Source organism: Gadus chalcogrammus, chromosome 17 (genome assembly GCF_026213295.1).
Source record: "Gadus chalcogrammus isolate NIFS_2021 chromosome 17, NIFS_Gcha_1.0, whole genome shotgun sequence".
Lineage (NCBI taxonomy): Eukaryota > Metazoa > Chordata > Actinopteri > Gadiformes > Gadidae > Gadus > Gadus chalcogrammus.
This window is the reverse complement of record NC_079428.1, coordinates 12,888,919-12,906,418: the sequence shown is the minus strand read 5'-3', so window position 1 is coordinate 12,906,418 and position 17,500 is coordinate 12,888,919. Positions and strand designations below refer to the sequence as shown.

The 17,500-nt window shown below is 50.5% G+C and overlaps 2 protein-coding genes and 1 long non-coding RNA gene across 3 annotated transcripts in view; 1 reads left to right on the top strand and 2 right to left on the bottom strand.

Moving 5' to 3' along the window:
- Positions 1–1,037: 1,037 nt before the first annotated feature.
- LOC130370506 (E3 ubiquitin-protein ligase Topors-like) lies at positions 1,038–9,774 on the bottom strand. Its single transcript, XM_056576250.1, has 8 exons — positions 9,559–9,774; positions 7,567–7,968; positions 6,404–7,389; positions 6,055–6,352; positions 5,895–5,982; positions 5,759–5,831; positions 3,299–3,451; positions 1,038–2,858 (listed from the first exon to the last, which is right to left on the bottom strand). The coding sequence occupies exons 2-8, from the start codon at positions 7,963–7,965 to the stop codon at positions 1,673–1,675; spliced, it is 3,183 nt and encodes a 1,060-aa protein (XP_056432225.1). The 5' UTR covers positions 7,966–7,968; positions 9,559–9,774; the 3' UTR covers positions 1,038–1,672.
- A 342-nt stretch (positions 9,775–10,116) lies between these two features.
- On the top strand, positions 10,117–11,928 carry LOC130370040 (uncharacterized). Its single transcript, XR_008892949.1, has 3 exons — positions 10,117–10,325; positions 10,580–10,714; positions 10,825–11,928. It is a non-coding gene; the product is annotated as an uncharacterized LOC130370040 (long non-coding RNA).
- A 730-nt stretch (positions 11,929–12,658) lies between these two features.
- The window catches only part of LOC130370505 (atrial natriuretic peptide receptor 1-like), a 14,389-nt gene continuing 9,547 nt past the window's right edge, over positions 12,659–17,500 (bottom strand). The window contains exons 17-23 of the mRNA XM_056576249.1: positions 16,573–16,666; positions 16,338–16,425; positions 15,038–15,177; positions 14,551–14,703; positions 14,007–14,105; positions 13,644–13,735; positions 12,659–13,382 (exon numbers count right to left, since the gene is read on the bottom strand). Coding sequence (XP_056432224.1) covers positions 13,200–13,382; positions 13,644–13,735; positions 14,007–14,105; positions 14,551–14,703; positions 15,038–15,177; positions 16,338–16,425; positions 16,573–16,666 — 849 coding nt within the window. The 3' untranslated portion in view covers positions 12,659–13,199. The remainder of the gene's footprint in view (positions 13,383–13,643; positions 13,736–14,006; positions 14,106–14,550; positions 14,704–15,037; positions 15,178–16,337; positions 16,426–16,572; positions 16,667–17,500) is intronic.

Below are 17,500 nucleotides of genomic sequence, written 5' to 3'. Positions count from 1 at the left end.
CAGCCCTGCTTGTATGCGTGTGTGTGTGTGCGGGCATGCCAGTGCGTGTGTGGGCCAGTGTGTGTGTGTGTGTTTGTGTGCGTGTCGGTGTGTGTGTAATAGCCATTTAATTAGACCCTGATTGTCTTAATTAGTGTGGAAACACCAGACCTCTCTCTCTCTAGGGCCTCTCTTTTCTCACGCTCCCCCCCCCCTCCTCCCTTCCTCCCCCTCCCTCCCTCCCTCCCTCTTTCTCTTCTCCCCATAACCTCTAGAGACTCATTATGTTTGGTTTCCTCCTGATGGAGAGGGGAAAGGAGGAGCGAAGAGAAGATGGGAGAGGAGAGTAAAGGAGAGGAGACGAGAGGAAGGGATGGCAAAGGGAGAGGAGAGGAGGAGAGGAGACGAGAGGAAGGGATGGCAAAGGGAGAGGAGAGGAGGAGAGGAGACGAGAGGAAGGGATGGCAAAGGGAGAGGAGAGGAGGAGAGAAGGAGATACAAGAGTGGCGAGAAGGGGAGATGAGTAGAATAAAAGACAGGAGAGAGGAAACACTGAGGTGGAGAACATGGAGCCTATAGCCTAGTGGTTAGGGTGTTGGTCGCACAGCAAGAAGGCTGTGGGTTAGATAAAAGACGTGTACAGAGATGTAAATCCTGCCTAAGTTCCTAGCCACCTGCCACCTGAGTGACTCAGCTCCAGGAAATAGACTTGCCACCACTAATGGGCGACTTAGTGCAGAAAGGCCTGGGACAAGTTTTATAATCATTATATACTATATATACGTGTATATTAACAACGAACGTCTGAATCGCCCAAGTTCAACTGAAGCCCTTTAGGATACGCTGTAAATTGGAGAGAAGCAGGTCTTTGGTTCCCCCTGGTGTCCAAACAAATGGAGTGCATCCATGTTTGTATATATATATATAAATAATTTATATACTTACGTATATATATATATGCATGCGTCACACATGTATAACATAATATATTCTTAGATAAATATTCAAACGTATATTGTATAAGATATTATACATGTATATATATAATACATACACATTTTAAATAAATACATTTTAGCAAATAGACACAGCCAATATAGACAACAGAGACAATATGATTCCGTCCAAAACATTTATTCTGCTCATTATTTGTTCTTCAACACACACACACACACACACGCACACACACCGGTGGTTAGTGTGGGTGACCCCCAACCAGACACAACGCTCTTATTTTGAAGGAGCTGAGTGACTGAAATGTTGTTAGGCCTCTGGACACGGAGGAAGTCTTCCTAGAAGATACGGCACAGATCCCACGTCAGAAGAACTCGGCTCGACTGCAATCATTTCTTCTTTATCATCATCATCATCATCATCATCATCTTTTCGATTAATACATCATGATTGGCTGAACCTGCTGTCAATCTCTATGATGATCTCTACCCAGAATGGTTAAAAAAAGAACATCATTAAATAGTGGACCACATTTCCCTTTCGCGCACGTGCGCACACACACACACACACACACACACACACACACACACACACACACACACACACACACACACACACACACACACACACACACACACACACACACACACTACGGAATGAAAAGTGATAATTCATATAAAATTCCTCATTGTTCAGTTTGAAACCCGTCGGTTATAATTTGTGAGCGCACAACACACGCCTACTCCATATGGAAGTCAGTGATGTGTGTGTGTTTGGCGGCACCAGACACGCACGTCGGCCCCACAGTTTGCTGAAGTTTTAAACACTCCTGCCCGGGACCCCTGTCGGAAGTCCCACTCTGAGAGGGGGCGGGGCTTAACGAAGGGGAGGCGGAGCTCTCCCGGTCTGGGCGGAGCTTATCTGCTGAGGCGTTGACAACGCCGTTAACGACCGGCGAGGTCACAGCGGGGGGCGGGGCTTCAGAAGAGGAAGACAGGGCGGGGGGGTTCGATGAACCGACTGGAAGCGATGTGGCGGTCTGATCGGCGGCCGCTTCCTGTTTGGGGGCCGTCTCATTCAGTGGCAGTGGAGTCCATTCAAGGGGGTGTGGCCTGTCGAGTGGGCGTGGCAAAGCGGGCTGGTGTGTCCATTCAAGGCGTCTGTGGTCACTGAGTGGGCGGGGCTTGGTCCATTCCAGCAGGCCCGTCTCAACGGGCTGGCACATCTCCTCGAGGGGGTGGTCCCATTTGAGGGGACGTTTCCCATCAAGGAGGCGTGTCTCTGGGAAGGGGCCGGGATCACAGAGTGGGCGTGTCCATTCCAGTGGGCGCGTCTGATCTGGGGCAGGCGTCTCAGAGGTGTGGGGAAGATCTGCAAGGGGGGCCGGAGGGGGGGCTGTGAGGCCACTACCCTCCTCTACCTTCCCCATGGTCCTCTTCCTCCTTCTGCTCTTCGTCCCGGGCCAGGGGAGGGGTATGCGGGAGTTCTGGCCGCACCCGCCGGGGTTCAGCTGGGCGATCTCGTCCAGGATGGTTGCTAGGAGACGGCTTTCGTCTCCGTCGCTGGCCCCTCCCTCGTCTTCCGCCTTCCTCTTCTCCCCCCGCCTCTCTCCCTCCCGCTCGTCGTCCTCGTCCTCGTCGTCGCTGATATCCACCGCCAGCACGTCCGAGGCCTTTGATTGGTGGTTGGCCTCCGTGTCCGATCCATCGGATCCTCGGGCCAGGATGTTGACCGGCAGCTCGCCGACGTCGGCTCCGAGGCCGACGCCCACTCTGCCCGGCTCTAACGACTGCAGGGCGGGGAGGTCGCAGGCGGAGAAGTCTATTGGCTGACGGACGGCGAGTTCCGAGAACACGGGGAGGCGGTTGCCGTGGCCGCCGTCGTCGGGACTACTTTGGCTGTCGATGGTGATGACCACGGGAGAGCTGAGACAAACACAACAACACACAAGGTTGTCATAGAGCCCGTCTGTCTTTGTCTTTGAGGTACAAAACACCAGGAAAAAAGGATAACCACGATTATTTGGTCAATATTGAAATGTTGTTTGAAAACATGATGCATTTATTCAGCATTTCTCTCAAAAATGAATGAAGATGAAATGGAGAGCTTTGAATCTTCCCCTTAAAAAAATACAAAATATGTTCATAAAAAAAAAAAATCGAATCTAAAATAACGTCCAAATAAATATGTATCCAGCTGTTCGGCAATTTCTATAAAACATTTCATGAAATTAAGATAAAAAAATCGGACAGCCCTACACCACGCATTATGACTCTTCCTCCCCATCCCCCCCTCCCCCTCTCTCTTTCGGTGGTCTCAAACGCGTCAACGCGGGGAGGGGGTCCTCAGAGTGCGCCCGCCGTACCTGTTGTGCAGATGCCTCCTGTGGGGGCGTCTCTTCTTCCGCCGCTGGTTCCCGGAGGGGGCGCAGGGGCCCAGCTTCCCCTCGTAGATGATCTCCACGCTGGGGCTGCGGTGGCCACCGTCCCCCCCACTGCTGCTGCTGCTGCTGCTGCTGCTGGGGAGCAGAGGGGAGAACAGTCACGTGGAGGTCCTGTACAGCAGGACCACCTGTACAGCAGGACCACCTGTACAGTAACACCGCCTGTACAGTAACACCGCCTGTACAGTAGGGCTGCAACAACGATTCGATAAAATCGATAAAAATCGATTACTAAATGCGTTGGCAACGAATTTGGTCGTCGATTCGTTGTGTCGCGCGATTAATAAGTTACTCATAGGCGCAGCACTGTTTACAGCCAGCCGCCGACAGGTTGGTTCACGACTTCATGCACGCCCACAGCAAGCGGTAACTGTGGCCTGGCCACGGTAGGCTCTTGTACATACGTCATCACGTTGTAACACGTCATCACCAAGCGTCCGCTGCATGGACCATAATAAAGTCTGCCGCCAGTCAGTTTTAACAACAATGGACAACAACACAGAGAACACACCAACAGTTGAACCGCTTGACGCGATGTTTACCGTTTAAGGGGAAAGAAGGCTCGTCGCCTTTATTATGTCCGCGGTCGTCGCATGGACTATACGTCATCCAGCTCAGGTTGCGTAGCCGTGCGTGTGCGCGTGTCGGCTCATTAGCATCTGTACCGTAGCGGCCCGTGCCGTAGCAGCACACCTCTCCCAAGTGGCCAAATTGGCCCGGCCTGGCCAGACTGGCCACACTCTCCCTGGCAGATTTGAGCACGGTTAGGTGCTAAAACGGCCACGGCCACGGCCAGATGGCCTAGTGTGAGTGCACCCTGAGTGCACCCTTAAGTGTGAGCGACCATAGCTTGTATTTTGGTCATATCTTAAAACTGGACTGTAGGCCTACATAAACGTGTTGTACCTTCACTGTCTTTGGGTTAAAAAAACTCCTTCAACTCAGTATCCGTCTAGTAGTCCAACCGAAAACTCTGTCAGCTGCTGCTGCTGCAGACGCTGTGCAGACGGGCTCGGAGTCGGCACCGCGTGCATCAACAGTCATTCAAAGCAGCGGTAGTCATCACACAACCGGACGGTGTAGAAAGTCCCGTCAGTTAAAAATAGTAATGCAATTTTTAAATCCATGTTAAAATCTGCAGGATATTGAGCTAGTTAGCTTAAAAAAAAAAACTGACCAATGCTCACAAACAGTGAGACACTGCAGTGTCAAATGTGATGTGTTCAGGTCGGCTCAGTAATATGATTGATGCGTTCAAATGCAGCAAAAAAAAAAAAAAAGAATTGAGATTTTGGTGAAAACTTGTTTTCCCAGTAATATAAAATAGATAGTAAAGATAGAATTATGACCCGTTTAATGTCCTAGCTTGAACTATCATCATCTTATCAGCAATTAAAGCAATATTACAAGTTCTATTTCAAGGAGTCTCGAAAATGGTATCAATAGGTTTGACCGGTTAACCATGGGCATCCGTTATATACATATTAAAGTCATACATTGTATGTTTTCTTTTGTGTTATCCCAGTTATTTTTTTTTAATCTTTTTATTTTTTAATATTACTTTTAATAGTTCCAGGACGTTGGAGCAATAACCTGGTGTTTTTACACTTCAGTCTGCACTGTGAATTTGAAGTAATGTTCAGTTTTTTTTTTTTTCTGTTTTTTTTTTCTATCCGATTCATCGATTAATCGAAAAAATAATCGACAGATAAATCGATTATTAAAATAATCGTTAGTTGCAGCTCTACTGTACAGTAGGACCGCCTGTACAGTGACACCGCCTGTACAGTGACACCACCTGTACAGTAACACCACCTGTACAGGAACACCACCTCTAGGTCCTTCAAAATAACTATTCCTGGTCTGAATCAATATTGCGGGTCAGAGCTGCAATAATATTATTAGGGCTAAGACGATATGGCCAAAAACGTGTGTACTTATGTTGACCAAGGTCGATACTTCCATCCATGTATACATATTTAATAATAATAATAATAATAATGTTTAATTGAGTGTTTTAAGAGTGCTCTCCTTAGGACAGAAGCCTGGAACCCAGAAGGGTTGACCATGGTTGATACGCGCTCTGTTGGGCGCAGTAGTACGCCCTCCACACCGTTGGTCATGGATAGGGGAAGGGGCTGGAGACACGAGAACACCACATGCGTTTGGTTCCCCTGCTGTACCATTGGCGTTTGTGTCGTTTTTATGTAGGTAGAGTAAAACTGACTCAGGGATAACTGTAAAGAAAATAAACCTCACACATTCAACATCGTTGCCGCGGAAGATTTTATCGTTGAAATACTGTTTTAATCGCCCAGCCTTAATTATTATCATCATGAGATTATCGATTGTTATAACGATTGGTCTCCTGAGCGGGCTTACCTCTGGTCCTCACAGACACTGTTGTGCTTGTGTGCGTCCCTCCTCCTTTCCCGCTCCCTCCGCCTCCCCCTCTCTCTCCCCCTTTTCTCCACCCTCTTCTCTTCTCCTCCTCCTCTCTCCTCGTCTCCACGGCGACCAGAGCCGGGCCTCCAGGTGGGGTCCCCGTCCTCGTCCAGGTGCCGGCTCTTGTACTTCCTCTTGCCCCCGGGCTTGTCGCTGTGGCGCTGGGGGGGGGGGCAGGGGGGGGAGGATGAGGAGGGGGGCGTGGGCCGGCGGGCGTGGGGGCACCCCCAGACCGCGGCGTCGGGGCTGGAGGCCGAGCGGGGGAGGGAGCTGCTGGAGGAGCGCGAGCGGGGGCAGTCCAGGCCGGAGTAGACGGCGGTGTAGAGCGAGGGGCGCTCCCTCTCCCCGCTCGCCGTCTTCCTCCTCCTCCTCTTCTTCCTCCGCCTCCTCCCGCCCTCCCAGCCGCCGGGGGAGTGCGGGGGCGGCCGGCCGCCTCTCTCCGGCGGGCGGGGCGAGCCGGAGCTGCAGGACCACGCGGGCGGGGGGGAGCCCGGCGGGGAGGCGGGGGCCGGGTGCGCGGGTCTCTCCGTGCTGGAGGAGGAGGGGGGCGTGGAGGCCGGGAGGAGGAGGAGGGAGGGGAGCGCCTCCTCCTTGGGGGGCTTGTCCCGCGGCTCCTCCTCCGTGTCCGAGGAGAGCTGCACCAGCTCCGGCGTGCGCTCCGCCATGGGCTTCACGTAGCCCACGATCAGACACTCATCCTCCACGCCGCCGCCGCCGCCCGCCGCCGGGGGGGCCGGCGAGGGCGGGGCCGCGGGCTCGGCCGTGGAGTAGGAGGGCCCGGGGGTGTCCTCGTCCCACGTGGCGAGGCTGAGGAGGCCGGCCGTCCCGTCCGCCGCCGCCTCCTCCCCCTCCGAGATGGCGATGACGGAGCTGTGGGCGGAGCTGCTGAGGCGGCGGGCCGGCGAGGCGCGGGCGTCGGGCCCGAGGGGCTCGTACACGGCCTGGGCGTCGTAGCGCTCCATGCTGAGCGCCGAGCGGGCGAAGGCGGCCAGCTCGTGCAGGAAGTGCTGGGTGCGCGCCAGCAGGAAGGGCCGCAGCTCGTCCTCCAGGCCGTGCGTGCGCTCCAGGCCGTGGCGCGTGACGCGCGACGTGATGATGCGCTGCACGATGTCCACCAGGGAGCCGTGGGCGCCGTACAGCACCGTCAGCTCCCGCCGCAGCCAGGGCCTCAGGCGGGCCAGCTGCCCGGGGCTCCGCACGAAGCCCTCCGACGACACGTCCTGCGGCGGCGGCGGCGGCTGCTGTTGCCCCGGGTTACCCAGGAGGGCGCGCACGCCGCTGCGGTAGAGCGCCCGGCGGAACGCCAGCATCTCCCGCTCCCGCAGGCGGCGCGGGGCCCCGCCCTCCAGCTGCACGCGCCGCCGCGCCGCCAGCCGGCTCATCAGGTGGCGGGCCGAGCGGTCGCCGGGCCCCACCGCCCCGCCCAGCCCGGCCAGCCCCTCGAACAGAACCCCCCGGTCCCCCGGCTCCTCCCCCCCCGGCGGCGGCGGGGAGTCTGGGGAGTAGGGCGAGGGGAGGGGGGGCGGCGCCGGCGGGAGGGGGAGGCCCGCCGCCGCCTCGGCCCGCCTCTCCCTGGCCCGGCTCCCCCCGCCCCGCCCCACGGCTCCCCTCTCCCTCCTCCTGGCCCCGCCCGACTCCGGGTCGCCCCGCCTCCTCCGCCTGGTCCTCTGCGGCGGTGGCTCCTCCTCCTCGCCGCCGCCGCCCGCCGCCGCCGCAGCCGCCGCCGCCGTGGCGAAGGCGGTCACCATGGCGACGGTGGCGGCCAGGCTGGCGTTGGTGGGAGGCGGGGGCCTCAGGGTGTACTCCTTGAAGTCGTCGTGGGAGCGCACCGAGTGCAGGATGGAGGTGAAGGCCTGCTTGCAGAGGGGGCACTCGGCCTTGTTGTGGGACCACTCCTGGATGCAGGGGAAGCAGAAGCGGTGCAGGCAGCGGTCCAGGTAGGCCAGGTTGTTGAAGCGGTCCAGGCAGATGGGACACTTGGAGTCGGGCGACGCCTCCTCGTCCCCCGACGGCGCGGGGGGGGAGGGGGGCTTCTTGTGGCCGCCGCCGCCCCCCTGGGCTCCGCCCACCTCCACCTCCCGCTCCCCGGGCGCCGCTCCGCTCTCCCGCCGGCGCACACGCAGCTTCATCTTGGTGGGCGCCATCACCTGCACAAACACACGGCTGACAGTTACACCCCTGGTGTACAGATATCTAACGCACCCGGAGACAGATACACACATATCTAACGCACCCAGAGACAGATACACACATATCTAACGCACCCAGAGACAGATACACACATATCTAACGCACCCAGAGACAGATACACACATATCTAACGCACCCAGAGAGAGATACACACATATCTAACGCACCCAGAGAGAGATACACATATACACACCCAGAGACAGATACACACATATCTAACGCACCGAGAGACAGATACACATATATCGAACGCACCCAGAGACAGATACACACAATGGGTACGTCCCTCTCATTTGAAACGTCACTACGCAAACGTGAATATCTTTGCTGGGCAATGGCAAAACTTGTTTGACCATTAAGAAAGACAGATTCTGCTTAGAGCTGAGCTTTAACCTAATTTTTTTCTCTTCCCCAAAAGGCAACTTGAATTGTTTATCAAATCAAGAGCAGGTAAGCCAAGGTCCGCCTTTACGGTTTACTTTATGATGTGCAGCAGTGTTGGTACGTACGGTCCACACTGCCAGATGTCCTTCAGAGGACACCTGTAAAAATGTGTATATACACACTGCATATCTTTACTTACATGAATTGGAGTCGCCTGTGACCATAATTGTTTCCCTTAATTTCTACAGTGTTCTTTTAATAGCTCAAAAAGCCAAACCAACGTTAGAATAGTGGGATCCGAGTTACCTGAAATTATCCCAGAGCAAATAAGTGATTTGAACATGGTGCAAAGTTCAGATGTAATCACACGATAGGACTAATTATACACAGAAGCTAATGTGGGTCACGGATCACCAAAAAGGAAAAAAATAACGTTATTAATCTCCATCGAAGATATAATATAATAATTAATGACTTTTTTCAGTCTCCCTCCGCTGACTTCATCCATCGCCACCGTACCCATGTTTGAATTTACCGATTTACTAAATCGAATACAGGTCAGATTTTCTGCTCAATCGGAACGGAAGGACTTGGGACATGTACTGGGTTTGGGAGTCAACAACAACAACAACCCTCTCCCCAAGACAGTCTCACGCGCGCGCACACACACACACACACACACACACACACACACACACACACACACACACACACACACACACACACACACACACACACACACACACACACACACACACACACACACCCTTGTTACTATTCTGGGTCAATCCCACTACGAGCCTGGGTCAACCAAACACACATCCTGTTATCCGTCTGTGTCAATGTCCCGTTACCAGTCTATGCTCTTTACATCAATATTATCTTGAGCAATCCAGGTTTAAATGACTGAGCTCGGCCGACGGGTATCAAGAGGGAGAACAAAACAAACAGCAGGCACACTGCTGATCCCAGAGCCGGTGTGTCGCTGGTTCTCTGGTGCGAAAAGCGGACTACTACCCAATGACATCTATATCGGTACTAAACGAAGAGACGTATCGATGATCCAAAAGTTCGCATATGAGACAATACAGAATAGTAGCCTTAGGATAAAACAGTATGGTAGCATCAGGAGTGCTAACAGTATTAGCTCCCCTCCACCGTACCTTCCTACCGTCTCTCTGGGTCACTCATGCGTCTTCCTCCTCGGGTATACGGATTGTTAATACTATGGATTGCTATTAATATTGGCAACACTCTCCGGGAGGTGAACTTCTGGGCTGTCGACGGCTCCTGGGCGTTCATGGGCTAGAAATAACAGTAAATAGAGTCAACTTTTCACTCGGTGTGCCTAAGAAATTGCAGGGAACGACTGGGAGACACCGCAGTGCATTCTGGGATGTGCAGTGCATGCTGGGATACTGGGAGTCCTCTCACGCTCACGAAGAACAACAAGGCGGGACTCAGCATTGCCTCATAGCGGCCTGGAGGAACAAAACGAGGTCTGTATCTTCATCATCATCATCATCATACCGCCTTTATATTAATACTGGATGTAAATGGGTGTGATGCCCCGGTTGGATATGATTTAAATCATATTATTGGCGTGCACTGACTTTAATAGAAATAGTCTCAATACGAGAAAAAGTTCAGGTAAAATGTATCAAATATGAAATAGTAATCGTTGTATCAACGTATGTAACCAGGGGTCCGCCAGGGGGCGACGCAACACCAACAAGGCCACCAAAACTAGTAATCCTCGAATTCTTCATCATCCCGGAGCTGTACTTCCATATTTGAATGACACAATCCAGGGTTTCTCTGCCATTCGGTGGTCGAATGAGTAAACCATTGAGCTAGTTAATATTATTGGGTTATTTAATCAGGAGTCATGATTCTAAGCAGCAGATCTCTAGAGAGAGTCTTCTCCTTTGTAAGCATCACCTAGCCTAACTTTGTGTTTGTCTGCGACTAGAACAGTACATGAGTTAAAGCTACTGTGGCTGTTCGTGAAACTGAATGTTGTGTTGTGAATCATCATATATTCATGTTGTTACTGCTTGGGATCGCTAGGGTGGATTATTATGGTGTGGGAAGAACAAGTTGTGTCGCCTGGAAACCCTCTTGCATGCTCGTGGTGTATTAGGGGATATAAGCGGTGATCGGTGTGTCGTGTCCCGGTCATAGGTCCTGCTGGCCCTGGTGGTCTTGTCCTGGTCCTATGTAATCTACGCTAGCCGGGTCGCTGCCCGCTGGCAGCTGGAGAGCCGGGACCAGGTCTCCCTGTAATCGGTGACCGGTCCAGCGCGCACCGTCGATACGGTGGGTCTCGTAGCTTTATAGAAATAACATCTACTATGTCTCTAAGTTGTCCAGGTTAGACCGCGCTGGAATAAATGTAGGCTACAATATATTTCTCTCTCTCTCTCCAGATCCGGAAGCCTGGGTGTGGGATGAACCCTGGACCTGGTCAGAACCATCCAGGACTGGAAGGAAATCTCCGTTCCAAAACCCTGCTTTACCACAAGAAACACTTTCATAAACACTTTTGCATTTGTTTTAAATAATACTTATTTTGGAGAGTTATTTGAACAAATGCAATAAATAAAGGGTGAAGTGAGAGTCTGTGCTTTATTAATGAATTTTTTGGATGAAGTCGGGATCAGGTCAGAGATTGGTCTGAGCTTTGGTCCAGATTTTCAAGCTTAGTTCAAAGATGTTCGTCTCCATGACGACTGCATCCAAAGACCTGAGGAACTATTTGGGACCAGGTGAACCTTAGATCTATTATTTGACCGGTGTGTGTCTGTCTGTGTCCGTGTGTCTGTGTTTGTATGTGTTAGTGATTGAGTAACCCAGGATGATGGAGGGATGTTTACACACAGTTAATTAGAACTGCTTTGATGTGTGGACATGTGTGTGTGTGTGTGTGTGTCCCCTTATATGTAAATCCTCCTAATAGAATGAGTAAAGCAGATGAGAGGGAAACATCTTTTGTTGCTGTGTACTGTGAACACGCATTTCATTAGGCAAAGCACTCGCTCTCTTCTTTCATTCACAAAGACACATCTCTGTCTCAGTTTTCCCCATCCCTCTATCAGCAGCACATTGTCATCACACTACATAACCACCTCATCGCAACCGTGTGTGTGTTTGTGTGTGAGAGAGAGTGTGTTGACTCATCTGCACGAGTGGAATGAATTCAATCACAGATGCAGATGGCAGCCCTAGATTCACACACACACATTTTATTTTGCAGTATCACATTAAGATTTAAAATCGATGGCTCTATTACAATGAGTTAATAGATCATAATCTTTAGCTTTCAGCTGAAATTTCTCATATTGAATCATAGTTTATTAATCTGTTTCAATGAAATGTGCAATATAGAACGATAGTTTATGGATCTATACTAAATGTTTTTATGAAATGTCTTGAACGGAATTGTATTGATCCTTATTACATTTCTTTACGAAAGGTCTAATATGCTAATGTATTTTACTGATCTATCTTGAATGTTTTAATTAAATGTCACATATTGAACGATAGTTTAATGATCTATATGGAGAAATGCGCATTCACTAACAGTGGTGCACTCTATTTTGTTTCACGTATTAAATATGAATCTATTAACACTTAACCCTCTCCTCCTCCCTTCCAACTAACTTTCACCTCCTCCTCTCTCTATTCCTTACCCTAGTCTACTCTCCTCATTCTGTCCCCCGTTTCTGTTCATACCCTCTCCTCTTCACCTAATCCTCTCCTCGTCTTCTCTCTACCGACCTCTCTGCTCCTCTTCCTCTCTCCTCTCATGTTGGAGAGGATTCTCAGACCATCTGTGTGACCATCTTCCCCACTTCTCTCTCCCCCCTCCTTCAGTCTATTTAATCTCCCCTCCTCTCCTTTTCCTCTTCACTACTATCCCCTGAACATTATGTCTCCTCTCCTTCTCCGCTCTTGCGTTCCTCTCCTCCTCCCCTCTCCTCCACCCTCTCTTCTCCTCTCCTCCTTTCCTCTCACTTCCCCTCTCCTCCCTTCCTCTCACCTCTCCTTTCTCCCTCCCCCCACTCATCCCCTCTCCGGAGTCTCCTTCCTCTCCCCCCTCCATCCAGTGTTGCCAGATCTGTCTGGAGCTCGGACCCAATCTGGCAAGACTGCTCAGGATAGATATCGGTATGGAGTCTGAGTTGCAGAGAAAATACATTTATTAGCTTGAGCAGTTTTACATCCCCCTCACCATGACAGGCCCTGGGTTTGGCTGCTAAAACACATAATACGCTAATACAGATAATCTCCATCAACACACCCACATCACGCATGACACCTGGTTATACAAGTCCAACATCATAACACCTCGATGATCTGATTGGTTATTGCCGGCCAACTGTGATGAATGAATACACGACTCCAATGTTCAAAATGGTTCAAAATGCTGTAACCTGTTGTTCTAACTGGTTATTAACGGTTATACCTGGTTATGACTGATTGTAACAACAAGATTTTGTAAGTATGTTTTATGATCCAAGCAATATAAGTATATTTCAAGTTACTGATCAGCTAACCACATTTATATTGACCCATAACCACTACTCTTTGTAGCAGTCTGTGCACCCCTAGGAGGTCACAGTAAGCATGTGGTTGGATTCAGAGTGATAACTCTGTATCTAGTTAACGGTTCTCAAGCGTTCTCTAAAGACCAGGTTCTTCTTACGTCTCCCACGTCGGATCAACGGGGGCACAAGGCGATCTAACGTGTTTCTACAGAGAGCCACGCGGCCCTGAGCGACGACATCACCGAGGTCAGGGGTCACTCTGGGCTGAGTAGGACGTCGCCGTTCACACTGCCCGGGATGGAGCCCAGCAGATCTCGCTCACTCTCCATGTCCCTGAGCCCTGGCTTGGCAGGGCTAGGGTTGTCGGGGGCGACAGTCTTGTAGCGCAGGTCACCTTGTTTCCCCTCCAGCCAATAGGTGACCATGTCTCCCTTACCCTGACAGACAGACAGGCAGAGGGACAGACAGACAGGCAGTGAGACAGACATAACGGCAGACAGATGGACAGGCAGAGAGAGACAGACAGAGAGAGAGACAGACATGCAGAGAGACAGATAGAGAAACAGGCAGGCAGACATAAAGGAAGACAGTCAGGCAGTCAGGCAGACAGAGAGACCCCCAGTCACTCTCCCAGTATAACCAGTGTAAAATGTCAGATATGGAGGTGGATACGTTGTGGTGAGTGGTGGACCACAGACCTTGACCTGCTGAACTCCTCTGCAGTGCAGGACGTAGCCTCCAACCTCCTCCAGCAGGAAGAACACACTGGAGCTGCACTGCACCTTCAGAGCTGCACACACCAAGCATTAGCATCACATACAGCCATCTAAACCCATGATATCCCCTCCTTAGCATTAGCATCTCATGCAGCCATCTAAACCCATGATATCCCCTCCTTAGCATTAGCATCTCAAAGAGCCATACATCAAAATTACTTCCTTAGCGTTAGAATCTCATACACCCATCCAAACCCATGCCATCACTTTCCTAGCATCTGACTCATAGCTCACTATAACCATTGCCTATGATGTTGTTTCTGAGCTTTCGTAGCGTATTGATACCTTCGCTGGTGGACTCCATCCTGGAGGCCGTGTTGACGGTGTCTCCAAACAGACAGTAGCGCGGCATCTTGGTCCCCACCACTCCTGCTACTACTGGTCCTAGAGATAGATACAGGCAGATCTATACAGACAGATCTATATAGACCACTTAGTCACCCCTTCTGCCGCTACTACTGGTGTTATAGAATGATAGAGCTGGATAGGTTGATAAAGCAAGATATGGGAGGTGTATAGGATAAATGTATAGGGCATATAGGTAGATATAGCTAGTTATGGCATATACATACACCTTTACCTAGCTATATCTACCTATATATGCCCTATATACCTCCTTTATCTAGCATTATCTATCTATTTATATAAATAGATAATCAGAAATAAATATAAATAGATATAGGTATAGACAGTATAGACATGTGTGTGTGTGCGTGTGTGTGTGCGTGCGTGCGTGCGTGCGTGCGTGCGTGCGTGCGTGCGTGCGTGCGTGCGTGCGTGCGTGCGTGCGTGCGTGCGTGCGTGCGTGCGTGCGTGCGTGCGTGTGTACCAGCGTGGATCCCAGCTCGTATCTGTAGTTGTGTGTTGGGTTTATGAGGGATCCTGAAGGTTTTGCAGACGGAGACCAGGTCCAGAGCCATGCTGGAGATCTCTGCAGCGTGGAGGATCCCGTTAGCACGGGGGACCCCCGACACCACCATGTCTACAATAAAATAACAGATAGAATAGATAGGATAGATTTATATAAACGATAATGAACCCCGGACACCACCCTGTCTATAATATAATATAAATAATATATTTAAAATACAATATAATACATATATTATATATAGGTATATTTGATCATATATACATTTTTAAGTTATATTCTATTATATACAAGGTATATTATATATATATATCAGGTTTTTAATATAATATGTATAAGGTATATCATATAATATATATTGGGTATATTATATTATAAACATAAGGTATTGCATATAATATGTATAAGATATAATATGTGTATAACATAAACTGAATGAACCTACAGGCGTCTCCGATGGTCTCCACCTTATAGACGTCGTAGTTGTCGATGATGTCATCAAAGGTGGTGTAGAGGTTGTTGAGGAGGTCCACCACCTGGTAGGGGGTGCTGGAGCTAGACAGCTGTGTGAAGCCGACGATGTCACTACAGAAGAGAGACAGACAGCTGGGTGAAGCCGACGATGTCACTACCGAGAGACAGACAGATGGGTGAACCCATGATGTCACTACAGAGAGACAGACATCTGGGTGAACCCATGATGTCACTACAGAGAGACAGACAGCTGGGTGAAGCCGACGATGTCACTACAGAAGAGAGACAGACAGCTGGGTGAACCCATGATGTCACTACAGAGAGACAGACAGCTGGGTGAACCCATGATGTCACTACAGAGAGACAGACAGCTGGGTGAACCCATGATGTCACTACAGAGAGACAGACAGCTGGGTGAAGCCGACGATGTCACTACCGAGAGACAGACAGATGGGTGAACCCATGATGTCACTACAGAGAGACAGACATCTGGGTGAACCCATGATGTCACTACAGAGAGACAGACAGCTGGGTGAAGCCGACGATGTCACTACAGAAGAGAGACAGACAGCTGGGTGAACCCATGATGTCACTACAGAGAGACAGACAGCTGGGTGAACCCATGATGTCACTACAGAGAGACAGACAGCTGGGTGAACCCATGATGACACTACAGAGAGACAGACAGCTGGGTGAACCCATGATGTCACTACAGAGAGACAGACAGCTGGGTGAACCCATGATGACACTACAGAGAGACAGACAGCTGGGTGAACCCATGATGTCACTACAGAGAGACAGACGGATGGGTGAACCCATGATGTCACTACAGAGAGACAGACAGCTGGGTGAAGCCGACGATATCACTACAGAGAGACAGACAGCTGGGTGTAGCCGATGATGTCACTACAGAGAGACAGACAGATGGGTGAACCCATGATGTCACTAAAGAGAGACAGACAGCTGGGTGAACCCGACGATGTCACTACAGAGAGACAGACAGATGGGTGAAGCCGACGATGTCACTACAGAGAGACAGACAGCTGGGTGAAGCCGACGATGTCACTACAGAGAGACAGACAGCTGGGTGAACCCATGATGTCACTACAGAGAGACAGACAGCTACTAACATAGCTCTGGGCATAAGAAGACACACAGGTACCTAAAGAAGACAGTGGCACTTAAAGAAGAAAGACAGGTGCCTAAAGAAGACAGACAGAGACAGGTACCTAAAGAAGAAAGACAGGTGCCTAAAGAAGACAGACAGGTACCTAAAGAAGACAGTAGCACTAATGTAGCTCTGGGCCTGGGAAGGTTTTCCCTGTCGGAGGTCATCAGCTACCTGCTTAGGAAGCATACCTGCAAGACATAATAATATGTGTTATTATACATAAATATGTGTGCGTGTGTGTGTTTGTGTGAGGGCAGGCATGCATGCCTGTCCCTCTATGTGTACGTGCGTGCTTTTGCTTGTGTGAACGAGTGTGTGTGTGTGTGTGTGTGTACTGTAGAGCAGTCTGTCTGTCTTCTGTTTCTCGTGCATCAGGTCCTGAGTTCTCTCAGCTACCAGAACCTCCAGGTGCCGGCTGTACTTCTCCATCTGACACACGCACGCACACACACACACACACACACACACACACACACACACACACACACACACACACACACACACACACACACACACACACACACACACACACACACTCACACACACACACACACACACACACACACACACACACACACACACACACACACACACACAGACAGACAGACACACACACACACACACACACACACACACACACACACACACACACACACACACACACACACACACACACACACACACACACAAACACACACACACACACACACACACAGACACACACACACACACACACCATCACACACACAAACACACACACAGACACACAGACACACACACACCCACAGGTAGAGGCTCAGGGGTCAGGGCGTTAAGGGTTAAGGGTTAAGGGTTAAGGGTTAGGCTGTGGATCATGATGCCCTCCTCAGGGTTCTTAATGACGCGAGTCATGGTGAGATGAGGCGTTATTCATGTATGATGGTTGAGGGTTAAGGGGTTATGGAAAGGTTAAGGGTTATGGTAAAAGGTTAGGTTTAGGGTTGTGGTCAAGGGTTAAGGGGTAAGCGTTGTGGTTAAGGGTTGATGTTAAGGGTTAAAGTTGAATGGTGAAGGGTTAAGAATTGTGGTTCAGGGTTAAGGGTTAAGTGTTCTGGTAAAGGATTGAAGGCTAATAGTAAAGGGTTAGGGGTTAAGGGTTAAGAGATGAGGTTCAGGGTAAAGGGTTAAACATTGTGGTTAAAGGTTGCTGTAAAGGGTTAAAGGTTAAGGGTTAAGGGTTAGGGGGTCAGGAACAGGTTCATCATCATATCCACAGGGCTGACT